Source organism: Falco peregrinus, chromosome 1 (assembly GCF_023634155.1).
Source record: "Falco peregrinus isolate bFalPer1 chromosome 1, bFalPer1.pri, whole genome shotgun sequence".
Classification (NCBI taxonomy): domain Eukaryota; kingdom Metazoa; phylum Chordata; class Aves; order Falconiformes; family Falconidae; genus Falco; species Falco peregrinus.
In genome coordinates this window covers 114114804-114128879 of record NC_073721.1, presented here as the reverse complement: position 1 = coordinate 114128879, position 14076 = coordinate 114114804, and the positions used below count along the sequence as shown (strand labels likewise).

Sequence of the window (14076 nt, the reverse complement as noted above, 5' to 3'; positions counted from 1 at the left end):
AGCAGGCGCGCTTGCTTACGGCTCCCCCGGGCCTTCCTGGCAGAGCGATCCTTGTTCAGCGGGAACGGGAACGGCTGGCTGGGGGGGCTGTGGCTGGCAGCCGGCACCTGCCCGGAGCCCCCACGCCGGGGCAGGCTGCGAGCGGGCGCCGGGCGCCACGTCCGCCCCCGCCGTTCCCCTCAGCGCCGCCGGCCGCGTCAGCAACCGGTTCCCGCCTCCTCAGGGCGCGCGCAGCCGCCCGTGACGGCGGTGAGGCGTAGCCCCTTTAAGGGGCGGGGCCCCGCGGCGCCCTGTAGTGGCGTCACTGCGCGGCGGCGGGCGCGGGGCACTTGTGCGGCGGTGGCGGGGCCGCTGCGTCCGCTCGCCATGGCCGACATGGAGGACCTCTTCGGCAGCGACGCCGAGTCGGGGGCCGAGCAGAAAGGTGCGGGCGCCGCGCTCCCTTTCCCCCCCAGCTCGGTGGCGCCCGGCGCGGCCCGCTCCGCTCCTCTCAGCCGCGGCGGGCGGGGTCAGCGCTCGGCCCCCCGCGCCCTGCCCGGGCCGACGCGAGGGAACCCGGCGGCTGTGGGCGCCCTCCCTCGGGAGCGCCCCGCTGCGCCACGGCTGGGGCTCTGTGCGCCCCCATACGGGGCGTCTGGGGCCGGGGGGGGGGTCGGGGCCCGGCGGTGCGGGAGGGGGGGGCGGGTGAGCGCTGCCCGCAGCCCCCGGCTGAGCGCGGCACGTTTAACCGTGGGCCGGCTCGGAGCCGGTTGCAGCCGGGACGGTAACACAAGGCGTGTTGCCTCTTTGCCTCCCGCTGCCTGGAAAAGTTTCAGTCGTTGTCGGCATCTAAAGGAAAATAAGCGAATGCCTCCTGACTGGAGTCGTTTATATGCTCTTCAAACGCTCGCCAAATTTCTGTAAATTATTTTCCAAGGCAGATGTGCCTTTTTTTTTTTTATTATTCCTGCTGGGAACGGCACTCCCCAGCCTCAGTTCGAGGGCACACCAGATAGCTGGCCTGGGTTAGAGGCTCTAGACTGTAGGGTCTCACAAGCCATACGTATGTATTTACGTATTTTAAGCCCTTGCTAGTTCAAATTGTATTTACCTTTGTGTTGTTGTTTGGGTTTTTTTGTACAACTTCAGAATCTTACATAACAGGTTGTGTTTGAAACTTCGTGGCGTCCATCAATTTTCATTGTGTCTTTCACTGGCTGTGCCTTTATGAGTAGACATTTTATTTTATTGTTCTAGGTAACTTCTGTAGGTTTACAGTTCTCTGTAGGCTCTCTTTCTGGGTTTTGGGGTTGCTTTGATTTTTTTGGATTTTTTTTTTTTTAAGCAATGATCATCACATTACGTGCATCTTTGTAGGGACATCTTAACTCTTGGAAGGGTGGTGTTTGTTTTGCAGATTCCGATTCTGGATCTGAATCTGATTCTGATCAGGAGAATGCTGGCTCTGGTAGTAACGCTTCTGGAAGCGACAGTGACCAGGATGATGACAGAGAGGCAATAAAACCTAGTAATAAGGAGTTATTTGGAGATGATAGTGAGGATGAAGGGGCATCCCATCACACTGGGAGTGACAACCACTCTGAAAGATCCTACAATCACTCTGAAGCTTCGGGACATTCGGAGCATGAAGATAATGACCAGTCAGATGTGGACCAGCACAGTGTTTCAGAAGCTGCTCATGATGATGAGGAGGATGATCGTGGGCATGGGTCAGATGAAGGTAGTCATCATTCAGAGGGAGATGGTTCTGAGAAAGCGCATTCAGAGGATGAGAAGTGGGGCAAGGAGGACAAAAGTGATCAGTCAGACGATGAGGAGAGACAGCAGAACTCTGATGATGAGGAGAGACAGCAGAACTCTGATGATGAGGAGAAAGTGCAGAATTCTGATGAAGATGAAAGGCCACAGGTATCTGACGATGAGGAAAGACTCCAGAACTCAGACGAGGAGAAAATGCAGAACTCCGATGATGAGGAGAGGCCGCAGGTGTCGGATGAGGAGAAGATGCAGAACTCGGATGATGATGAAAGGGCCCAGCATTCTGACGAGGAGAAGATGCAGAACTCGGATGATGAGGAGAGGGCCCAGCACTCTGATGAGGAGGACCAAGAGCATAAATCTGGTAGGACTGAATATGGTAGTAATGATTTGCGTCTGGTTTGATTTCTCTTAACTCTTTTATTTATATTGGCCTGGAAAGATTCAAACTTCAGTGTGAAGGCATTAATCACATAGTTTTCAGCAGTAGTCATCTCGGTAATTTTTTTCATGCAGCACTTTTAAAATTCCTTTTCATCTGAATCAACTTACTAATAAAAAGGAATTTTAAAATAGGTGGAACAAAATTTTTAACTTACTGAGTATAATTATGCTCCTTACTAGAGTCTGCAAGGGGCAGCGATAGTGAAGATGAAGTTCTGCGAATGAAACGAAAGAAACCGATTGCATCAGATTCGGAAGTGGACAGTGATACAGAAGCACAGAAAGGTAAATGGTGGGGTTTTCGTTCATTTAATCCTCACCTTAAGCGCACCGTTCATCTGCTACAGAACTCGGTAAAATTGATAGTGCTTGCTGTACAGTGCATGGAAGTCTGTAGTGCTATGGAGATAACAAAACAGCACAGCAAGTCTCCTTCATGTGAAACAGCACTTGCCTGTTCCTCTCATGTTTTTACTGAAAGATGTTAAGAAATGGTGGCTCCAGTCAGAGCAGCCCAGAGAACCTGTACTGGGTTTTGTGATGTTTCGCTGGCTGAGGAAGAGGTGTTTTCATCTGAGAAGCAAACCCTCCAAAATGTGTAATGAAGTTCCTGTTTACAGATATTTAAGTTGTTTACTTGAAGTAAAGGATGATCTTATACTCTTAATTCTTCTCTTGCCATTTTTCAACTAGATTCTGGTATTTGATAGACCCTTTCCAAGAAAACAAAGCTTAAAAATAAGGATATAGAATAAGGATAAGAAAATAATGTGTGCTTCATAAACATTAGCATTTTTTAACCTTTGTAGGTGATTTTTAGTGGTAATAGAAGTGAAGAATGTCTTGATCTTTTTTTTTTTTTTTTCTATGAATGTGCTTGCATGTAGGGGTGTGTGCATGCATGTATACCTGTGTTTTAAAATAGTAATTTTTCTGCTCAAGAGCACGCAGATGTCATGGATCTGTTTGGAGGTGCAGATGACATTTCCTCAGGGAGTGATGGAGAAGACAAGCCACCAACTCCAGGACAGCCCATTGTGAGTAGACTTGTCTTTTGGAATAATTAACATGCCGTTCCACTCTGAAATGTAGAACGCTGATTGAGTTTGATAATATTTTAATTTAAAAAAAAAAAGTAAGGGCATTAAGTAAACATTACAGATAATTTTGCCGTAGCTAAAAGAATTATTAAAGTTTTATACATAGCAATATCAGGTGGATTCATTTATCTGCCTTCCCACATCCCTGCTCCGCTTCTTGTACTTGAAAGAAATACAATGAGTAACCTTGATTGTAGTTAATTAAAATACTAGTTCATAGCTGTCTTTGGTACCTTATTACAGCTCTTTGACAAATCTTTTCATTTTGAGTCTTGATGATAATATATAAATTATTATTTTTTAATCTGGGAAAAGTTGTCTCCCATTTACTCTGCAGTGCTTACCTGAAAACTGTATCTCAGCTCCTCTGCTGTTTCCTTACTGTGTTTGGTCTCTTGAGTTTGCACAGGTATTTGAAATAACCTTAAATGGCATATGGAAATGCTGAATTGAGTTGCTTTCACTGAAAATGTGCAAGTTCCTCTACCCAGAGCTTCCTGATCTGTCTCTGTGCATATGGGTGACATTTCTTTAGGCAAAATTGTCCTTGTTTCATCTGAGATAGAATTAATTTTCTTTTCAGTGGCTGGTACAATGCTGTGTTTTGGATTTAGTAAGAGAATAATATTGCTAACACACTGATGTTGTCAGTTTTTGCTGGGTAATGTTTATGCTAAGTCAAGGGCTTTTCAGTTTCTTAGGCCCTGCCAGTGAGGGGGGCCTGGGAAACTGGGAGGGGACACAGCCAGGCCATCTGACCCAAACTAGCCGGAGGGATATTACATACCATAGAACATCACGCTCGGTATATAAACTGGGGCGGGGCTGTTGGCTGGGGCTGCCGATCACTGTTCGGGGGCTGGCTGGGCATCAGTCAATGAGTGGTGAGCATATGTATTGCGCATAACTTGGGTTTTATTCCCCTCTCTCCTTTTCATTACAATTGTTATTATTTTATTTTATTTCAATTTTTAAATTGTTCTTCACTCAACCCATGGATTTTACTTTTATCCTGATTCTCTTCCCAGTCCTGCTGGGGGCCAGGGGAAGTCAACAAGCTGCTGTGTGGTACTTAGTTGCTTGCCAGCTGGGGTTAAACCACGAGAAAAATTTAACTGCTTGTTAGAGCAACATTAGCTAGACAGACTTTTTTCACTTATACTCTCCTTTTTTTCATTAGGATGAGAATGGACTGAGTCAAGAACAGCAGGAAGAAGAGCCTATTCCAGAGACTAGAATTGAGGTAGAAATACCAAAAGTAAACACAGACTTGGGTAATGATTTGTATTTTGTGAAGCTGCCGAACTTCCTTAGCGTGGAGCCCAGGTAATTGCACATTAAATACATGATTGATAAGGTTTTTTAGTGTTTCCTCTATATTGCTTTGGTTTTAGTAACACAAATACATTGGCCATATTTAAAATGTCTGACATTAAGATGCACACTTTTAGTTATCATCAGTCAGTAGTAATATCTATCGTTGTTATAAAGTGCTGAGAATTTTTCTTGTGAGCTTCGGTTTCAGCTCGATTGAATAACTATTTGTTTTCAAAAAACAGACAAAAATATGGTTTAATTGAAAGCATGTGCTATCAGTTGAATTTTAAATAGAGGTTCAGGCTCAGAGGTGTGAAAGCCAAATACACAAGATCTTTATGCACTTTTGAGTGATAAAAACATCATTTTGAATTTCAGAATAAGCCCTTTTTTATTTGTGTGTGCTAAATGTACTAACTATGAAGGGGCTGATTATTCATTTTGCTGTTTACCTATTCCAAGCTAAAGAATTTTTCAGGAACTCATAAGGAGAAACAAAATAAATTATTAGAATTGTTTGCGATGTTGGGTTTGGTGCTTATGCCCACCTTCAGCACTTCTAGCAAACTGCAGTTAAATCCATCTCTTTTTGTTAAGCAACTTTATTGCATTGTTTAATAGGTGGCTTGTTAGCTGGCAATGTAGCATTGATTCTGTTAGACATTGATTAAATCATTCTTCCTGGCTTTCGTGCTAGACACTGATTCAGGAGAGAACTGTTAAGCATCTGGCTAGTGGCTGTAATCAGTGAGAGAAGTCTGTGGGTCAGACAGGCCTGCAAATAGAATTTGCAGTAGCAGGGGCTGTTTATCACTACTTCCCCTTGCAGCAGCCTGGAAGCTGTTAGGAAGGAAGCTAGTGTATGGCATTCCCCCACTCACTCCCACCCCACTTGTCAGGTTTTTTTGAAGGAAAAGAAGACAATATGTCATCTTCCTTTCCCTTTGGTTCGTTTTGAGATTCAAATAAAAAAAATTACAAAGATTGTGCTCTTAGAAAATCCCTAATTCACCACATCTATAAGATGGGGGTTTTCTTTTTATTTTCTCTGTATAGTATTGTATATATTTTGTTCCAGACTTAACCCTGACCTCATCATCCTGATACTAAGGAAACAGTATTTTGTGAGGCAAACTTGCTTGCTTTAGCTAGAGTAATTTATAGGGTCTGAAGTGGTGGCTGTAATTGATGGTAGTGAAGACATTTGCGTAGGCCTCCTGTGGTGTGGAATCAATGCAGTAAATTGCATGACTGCAGAAGTGGAGGTCTCACTCACAGCTGCAGTGCCTGTTGTGTACAGCGTATAATTTCAACCTTTCAAGCACCTGTTACTTTGTACAACTCTAGAATAGTCTGGATTGATTTTTAGAAGAATAAAGACTGTATTATATAATTTATTGCAGACCTTTTGATCCTCAGTATTATGAAGATGAATTTGAAGATGAGGAGATGCTTGATGAAGAGGGTAGAACTAGGTTAAAACTCAAGGTATAATGTTAATTTCCCTTTTCTCTTTTATACTCACCTAGCCACATTTCTTCAAAGTCAGCTTCAGGTGTTTTAAGTTATGGTTCAGATTATGAAAGTGTGGACCAGTTCAGCACTGAGGAAAGTTGATCCATTTTAGTAGTAAATTTAGAAAAAACTTGACAGCTTTATTTCACCTATAAAAGCAATACCTTTCACTTTAATTTCTTTGCATCATGCAGCAAATTATCTAGCCTTTCTAATTGTAATTCTTGACCCATATAGAGTATATTTTATCATGGTATTCCCTACTATGAGTTAGAAACTAAGTGTTCTGATTTTTTTTTTTCCCCCACAGGTAGAAAACACAATACGGTGGCGGATGCGACGAGATGAGGAAGGGAATGAGATCAGAGAAAGTAATGCGCGGATAGTCAAGTGGTCAGACGGAAGGTTAGTTTGGACTTTTTGCTGTTGAAAGAATACAGTTGTTCTTACAGTGAAGTGCAGTGGTGCGCAAAATTGGAAGGTCAACAAACTTTGATGTCAGTTCTGCACAGCAGAAATTAGTTTAGCCTCAGTGCTTTGAAAATTTTACGCTCTGCTTAGTTTGGATTGAAATATGATTATTGGCTGTATATAAAAAGGAAACATGAAGGCTTTCTGCGTTCAGAAATGAGGCAAAAAATAGACTGTAGTGGCTTTATCAAATAACTGATATATGAATCTCTTTTAAGCATGTCTCTCCACTTGGGCAATGAGGTCTTTGATGTGTACAAGGCGCCACTACAGGGAGATCACAACCATCTGTTTATCAGACAAGGGACAGGTCTGCAAGGACAGGCTGTTTTCAAGACGAAGTTAACCTTCAGGTAAACATGCTATTCTGTCTCAAATGTTGAAACTACTTTTGCAATTAAGTATTGTAACTAGTATATAAAGACTAGAGATACCAGTTCATAAATAAGCCTTCAATGCTTAACTGTTTAGTAAGAATACACTGTTTTCCAAAGTCAGTCTTTTGGTAACATTTGTCCTAAATTCGGTGTCCCAGTTTGAAAGGTTAACGTGCCATTCACTGCAGTATGTGGGCTACGTGTATTTTTTAATATCTATTTTAATTTGCATTTTTAAGCGCAAGTCCTTGTCTGAATCAGAAAGAATATTAATATTCCCTGAAATTAAACCTTTCTTCTGATACATGGTTGCTGTCAAGGTGATGACTTCATCTTGGGCTATTGATGTAAAATAAGAGGATGATTATTTGGGCTGGTAATGGACTGCAGATGGTTTACTGAGAGAGGAATTGATGTCTCCAGTAGCTGTTACAATGCAGATAAATAAATAAAAGGATGACGCTTTTACTTTGGTGCAGATGAATCTTCGAAATTTTAAGTGTGCTGGCCCTACCATTGTCCTTCAAAAATGGATGTGTTCCTTGTAGAAGTATTTAACCCATAACAATTTTTTGACAGGCCACACTCTACGGACAGTGCCACTCACAGGAAGATGACTCTGTCTCTGGCAGACAGATGTTCAAAGACCCAGAAAATTCGTATTTTGCCAATGGCAGGTCGTGATCCAGAGTCTCAGCGCACAGAAATGATTAAGGTATTGTGGTATGGAACTCCCTTACCTGCTGATTTGATCTAGAAAATCACAACTGTCATTTAGCTGAACATTTCAGAACACTTTATGACTTCATGAAAAACAGAGTGTATTTTGGAGTTATAGACAAGAGTTGTTAGCCATGGATGATGCAGTTTGCTTAACCTTACAGACTGCAGAAAAATCAGAATGTGTACAGTCTTTACACTGCTGTGAAGTTATTTCAAAAGTTACAGTAGAATACAAGGTGCTCTTGAGCTGGTTTGGGGTTTTTTCCCCTCAATCTTTATATATTGATTCTTTCTTTGGACAGAAAGAAGAGGAGAGATTAAGAGCCTCCATTCGAAGAGAATCTCAACAGCGAAGAATGCGGGAGAAGCAGCATCAGCGTGGTCTGAGTGCAAATTATTTAGAACCCGATCGCTATGATGAAGAGGATGAGGGAGATGATGCAATCAGTCTAGCAGCTATCAAAAACAGATACAAAGGTGGCATCAGAGGTAATAATAAACCTTAAGAGCACGTAAGCAGGGCCTGTGTGATTTAGATGGATTAATTCCAGAGGAGAGTCCTGATAAAGTTGTATTTTGCCAGTTTATTTGATACCTGAGGAGACATGAATTCAGTTCGTATAAGTATTCTGTTCATTTGGGGGTTAGATTCTGCCAGCTTTTTGTGGGGCTAAATGTAAGAGATTTATTTTTAATACTCCTTCATCACCAATTTCAGATTAAAGGTAAATATTTGTCTTTCCTTTTTTCTCTGTAGAGGAACGTGCTAGAATCTACTCTTCTGACAGTGATGAAGGCTCAGATGAAGATAAAACGCAAAGACTACTCAAGGCAAAGAAACTTACTAGTGATGAGGTAAGAAAAGAATTTTGTTCTTAAGCTACTTATTTTCAGTCCGGAACATTTACTGCACTAGATCTAGTTCTTAAAGCTGAGACTTTTACAGTTTCACTTATGCGGTGTTGAATGTATTATTTGATTTGGCACGCTTTCCATGGTAATTATTCACCAATTTCTTATACACTGCATTAGTTCATAGACCAGAGCAATTACCAAAGGAGGTCACTATTTTTATTGCTGATTTAAAGATGGAAAAAAATATGCAAAGTTATGTAAAATTATTTTACCAAAATTATGCAATGAGTAAGAAGACTTGATACCAGAATCCTAGTGCAGTGTTGTCTCCTACCCTACGTGGCCCTTTCTTGCTTATTATGGAAATAGCAAAAGCATTTTCACGTAGTATTTCTGCTATTTTTAAAAAGAATAGTTAAAAAATAGTATTAAAAGTAGTTAAGTGTGTTGCTAAATAGACATTATCCATCACCTAAGTATCATCCTAAACATCTAGGCCATGATCAATTTAACTATTAGCTGCAGCAGTAGAGCTGTTTCCTCATCTAAAATTGTGTTTTATTGGTTTGTAATCTGTCACTGCTGGGTATAAGCAAATGAATCTTTGTGCATATCATGTCTTGAGGTTTAGTTTGTTTCAAGAAATGTCACTTCTAATACTGATACAGCACTGCAGTGTAATGCTTCTCAAAATTGACAGATACCGTTTCTGAAATTAAAACTTAACTGTTTTCACCCAGCGGTGGAAGTGGAAACAGGAAGTATACGGACTGTGTCCTGTATCAGCTGTCTGTGTCGTCTGTTTTCCTGACTCTTGCTCCTCATTGTAAAACGCTTCTGAGGTGGAGAGCCATAGGGTGTTTACTGTGTACCTTGGGAGGCTGGAAGAAGAGGGAGTTTTGGAATTCATGACAAATGGCAATTGGCACTGGGCTTTGTGGCTTCCCACTGCCCCGTTCAAGAGGGAATTGGGTTGGGTCATGTGTTTGGCCTCCTTGGTTTTGGTAGCCCACGAGTTTGCTTGCTTTCAGACATCACCACTTCTCCATTGCTGTCATCTTCTGTTGATTAGTGGAGCGCAGCCCTGAGCTGCAGCTGTGCTTGCGTTTTTCTCAAGCCAAACATGGCTTGGGAGTGGTAGTTTGGACACACCTGAGCTCTGCTGATAGTCACCTTCACTTATGTAGCAGAATAATAAATACAAACTAACTTAGCTTAATAAATGTTCTTACTACTACCTTGTAAGTTATGAGAGATGTTTTTACACTGGCATGCTAGTTTGATTATAATCTTCCTGTCCTGTTTCACTGTGAACTATATTTAAAAGTTTATGCGTAGAATATCATGCAGAAGTTTGGAAAAGCAAGTCTGAGTAGCTCTGTGTAAGCTTATGGAATATTTTTTAAAGCTTTATGTCACCATTTCCTTTAAGAGATTATTTTAACTGTTTAAATTATTTCAACTATTGCCCTAAGATTTCTTTCAGTTGATTTCCTGCAGTCATATCTAGTGTGCTACTCTAATAGCTGGTGAAGTGCCTGGAATCTTCTTGAATTTTAGAGGCTTCCGTGATAAAACATCCTTTTCTTCTTAAAAGAGTAGTTTTGCAGCGTAGCTCATTATGTGTCCTTCTATTGAATGAATGCCCATCAGAATTCCATAAGCAGAGCTGCTGAAATTCCAAACTTGTGTTTAAATGACCGATAGAAGACCTAGTTCTCAGTATGACACATAACCTCTATACTGTAAGAAATACTGATTTTTGAAGGAGTAAGTTTGCTTTCATTTGCGTTTCTATATTGTGCTTCCTGCAAACATCTGGGGAGGCACAGCTAATTTCCCAGCCTTTTGGATGCTTGCTGCATTCTGAATGCACATTGCTGCTGCTGACACTGCTCTTCTGACACTGCCAGCTGAGTATTTGCACTAAGAGGCATTGTAATATGAGGCAGGAGTAAAAATTAGTTTTTCTTTTAAAGACATAGATTCTGGCTTTTTATTATACGTTGAGGACAGTCTAATATTTCAGAAAATATGACAGTAATCCTGGAGACAGCCATAGTGAGGCACGTAGACAAAACTGTAGTTTTATGAACTCTTCGTGTTTGTTGGTAAAGATTTGTTTATTTGTAAGACACTACTGGTTGCTGGTTCGTGATACGGCAGTGTCAGGATTTTGCAATTCCGGTCTCTCAGAAGAAAAGGTCTAGTCAACAGCATTTCTCTGCCGCTCGAGGAACAATAGCCTCCATTTTAAAATTATATGGCTTAAAGGTAATACTGCCATCAGGGCCACGGAGGGGTGCTGCAGTATTACAAAAAAGCCCAGTGATGCCTAACCGCTTACTTTCAGTCCCCCCATAGGAAGTATGGCATCTGTAATATGGATCTGCATATGTGAAACACGGACTTCATTGTACACAGGCGTGCGTTTGTGTGCCATCAGTCAACAACACAACATAAATCTTTGTCCCAATAACAATATGTTACCATTACTGAAAACGTCAGTCTATTATTAGCACACTGTAGCACACCGCATTGCACATAGTTTTACTGTTACTGTAGGTAATGGGGATGTTCTGCTAAACAGGAAGATGAATCATTTAACGATAGCCCTGCTAGATTACGGGAGATTGCTTGTTCTGAGGAAGAAGCTATCATTGAGATTCCCACCCCTACTAATTTCTGGTTTCCATGTTTAGAATTTCTTCCTAACTTGAGATGCTCGCTGTACTAACTAATATGTCAATGTAGAATCCGATGCTTTGAATAAAAACCTACTCATTGGACTTCTGAAACTCTTAATAATTCGTGAACATCCTGAAACTCTAAACTCTGAAAATTTGCTGCTTCTTAAAACCCAAATGTGTTGCTTTAAAAAAAAAAAATAATCTGAACCCACAACCCTTCCCCCCCAAAAACAAATCCAACAAATGGAAGAAAGGATGAAATTACTTAGGCCTCGAGGGTATTTTTAAAGATACTCTTCTTTTTAAATAATAATTGACAGCTTGTTCTTCATGTCAGAATTGACGAGTTTTGCGTTAACAACTAGTGATTTGTAGTGTGATTAAATATTTTCAGAGCGTTTTGATTTAAAATGCTGTTTGGAAAGATAATTTAAACTGAACTGGTGTAAATGCACATGGAATAGACATCCACTTGTTGACTCTATATGTAGGTGCTAAAAAATGGGCATCCAGCCTATAAAAATCATTATGGTGTTGCTTGCAAACAGGTAATTAACTCAGCGGCTTGAGTTCCTTTGACCATCTCTTTGAAACCTCCTGAACAAATAAACTGTGGTGTTAAGTCTTAGTACTAGTGGTTTCTCATCAGTCTTTTTCCTTTATGCCGGAGAGTGGTTTAGTTTGGTTTGTTTTTTTAAATGAACGAACAAACAAAATACCTACCCGCTTACTGAATTTCTTTGTTGCTTCAGTAGCTCTAGTTTAGGGTGTCAGTAGTCTGAAGACTTAGCAGAGCTGCAAGGCTGCCTGAAGGGAAAGCTGCTGCATGGTGAAGATTTCTCTGCAAATTCTAGGAATTATGTGTGCTCATAAGAGTTGCTGAGGATGATATTGCACATGCCATAAATCCAGATTATGACATAAATTACTTTCATGCCTTAGTTCAGTTTGAAGCAGATATGGTTGCACGTTCATTGAGGTGAGTGGAGCTGCAGCTGTGTTACAGACCCTCTCAGGCTGGGGTTTGAGACTGCTGGCAATGTTGACTGAACTTAAAGTGCAGATACATAAGCAGTCCTGCATCACAGGAGCACAAAATGGGACAAGTAGAACTAATAATTTTGCTTTTCTTACCAGAAAGACTTGGAGGTCTTGTTGTTGTTCTTCTGAGTTTTTTACTTTACCTTGAAGTATGTTGGTTTATTTTTGTCCTTTTTTTGCCTTTAAGGAGGGTGAACCTTCTGGAAAGAGAAAAGCAGAGGATGATGACAAAGCAAGTAAGAAGCATAAGAAATATGTGATCAGCGATGAAGAAGAAGATGACGATGATTAATACTAAGGAAGTACAAAAGTTGATTTTTTTTATATATATATTTATATATATATTGTACAGTTCTCTTAGAGCAAAAATGTAAGTAACCATAATGGGGTTATTTTGATAAAGAAAAATTCCATTGAAGTCTGCATTTCTGGTGTGAATAAAGTTTTTTTTTGACTTCCTTTTACTTCTTAAGATTTTTCTTACTGCAGCAACTGTTGCACCAGGGATCATCACAGTGCCATTTTTTTATCTTGCACAGTACATCTCAGTTTTGAGAACTGTAGCAACTAGTTATCCAAGTGGATTAATGAGTGATTTTTACCAAGTTCATTAGGAGAAACCATTCTAATCTTTATAGAATGCTTAAATGATATTTGACTGGCAAGGGTATGGCGGTTTAGCGTAACAGTATGGAAGAGCTGGAAGAACATACAAGTGGTATACAGTTCTGGGGTTTTTTGGATTTTCCTTATTTCCTGATGACTGTGGACTGTACATTACTATGCTGGTATATTTTGATGACTGAAAGTATTTATCATGTTTGAGTAAACTGAAGTTCCTGCAGTTAGAACAGTTAAGTGATTGCATAAGACATTTATTTTTCATGCATTGAAGCCTAGAATGAAAATCGACATCTTGCCCGAGTGTTAATAACAACAGTAATAATTATTATTGGCACATGCTAGTGATGTAAATGTCAGAGTAAAAGCACTTATTTAAAACAAAACTCAGACATTTCTGCCAGCAGAGATGAAAGTCTCCTTTAAAAGGTGAGATGAATCACAATGCAAAAATAGCTGGTTTATAATCCTATATAATCCTTATGGTGCTATTTCCTGTTGTTCCTGGTTGGGTTTGTGTGTAGGTTTGTTTAGCTGGGAAGTCACTGGAGAATGTTCTGGACAGAATCATTGCTGCTTTGCCACTGATTCTGAACACCTTATTTGATGATGCAATACCAGTTGTAAAGTGGAGAAAGGCTAGAAGAAATACCTGAACTTTTCCACGCTTTGTTTCCAGCATGAAGTATCCCTTGTGTAGTTTCTCTCACTGGTGAGAGAACATTCAGATGTTATCTGTGTTGCTTTTTTAACTGACTTTTCACACAGTCCTACAGTTTGGATGCGACTAACAGAAGAGAACAGAACTACCTTAATGCTACTTTAAACGAAACCATTGACTGATGCTGTGAAAAGTTTATGATGTGGATTTGTGTTACCTAAGGCGAAATAAAGTAGCTGATAGTTACGTGAGAAGGACTGTTACCCCATCTCTCTCCTGCCCAGCTGAATTCTGCTTTTTTATAGAACAGCAGAAGGGTGCAAGTGCCTCATAGTGAGCACTTTGCTCTCATGCCATTCCCTGGTTCTTTGAGATACAGCTTTCAACCTGGACATCTTGCTTTTGTCATCTTTAATTAGGCTAGTAGCTTGTCAAAATACTCCACCTCCCTTTCTCCTGCCTGGAAGGTACGGGAAGTGTTGTAGCTGCAGCGGGACGGAGCT

General features: G+C 40.8%; 1 protein-coding gene across 2 annotated transcripts; it reads left to right on the top strand.

Moving 5' to 3' along the window:
• The first annotated feature begins 289 nt into the window (after positions 1-289).
• On the top strand, positions 290-12755 carry LEO1 (LEO1 homolog, Paf1/RNA polymerase II complex component). Of its 2 annotated transcripts, none has more exons than XM_055809290.1 (12): positions 290-424; positions 1397-2122; positions 2383-2487; positions 3145-3239; positions 4483-4628; positions 6023-6107; positions 6445-6539; positions 6824-6958; positions 7562-7697; positions 8008-8194; positions 8463-8560; positions 12479-12755. In XM_055809290.1, exons 1-12 carry the CDS (start codon positions 367-369, stop codon positions 12581-12583), a joined length of 1971 nt encoding a protein of 656 aa, XP_055665265.1. In that variant the 5' UTR covers positions 290-366; the 3' UTR covers positions 12584-12755. The 2 variants fall into 2 exon arrangements, with proteins under 2 accessions (XP_055665265.1, XP_055665272.1); XM_055809297.1 differs by having other exon boundaries at positions 8463-8559; positions 12482-12551.
• The last annotated feature ends 1321 nt before the right edge of the window (positions 12756-14076 follow it).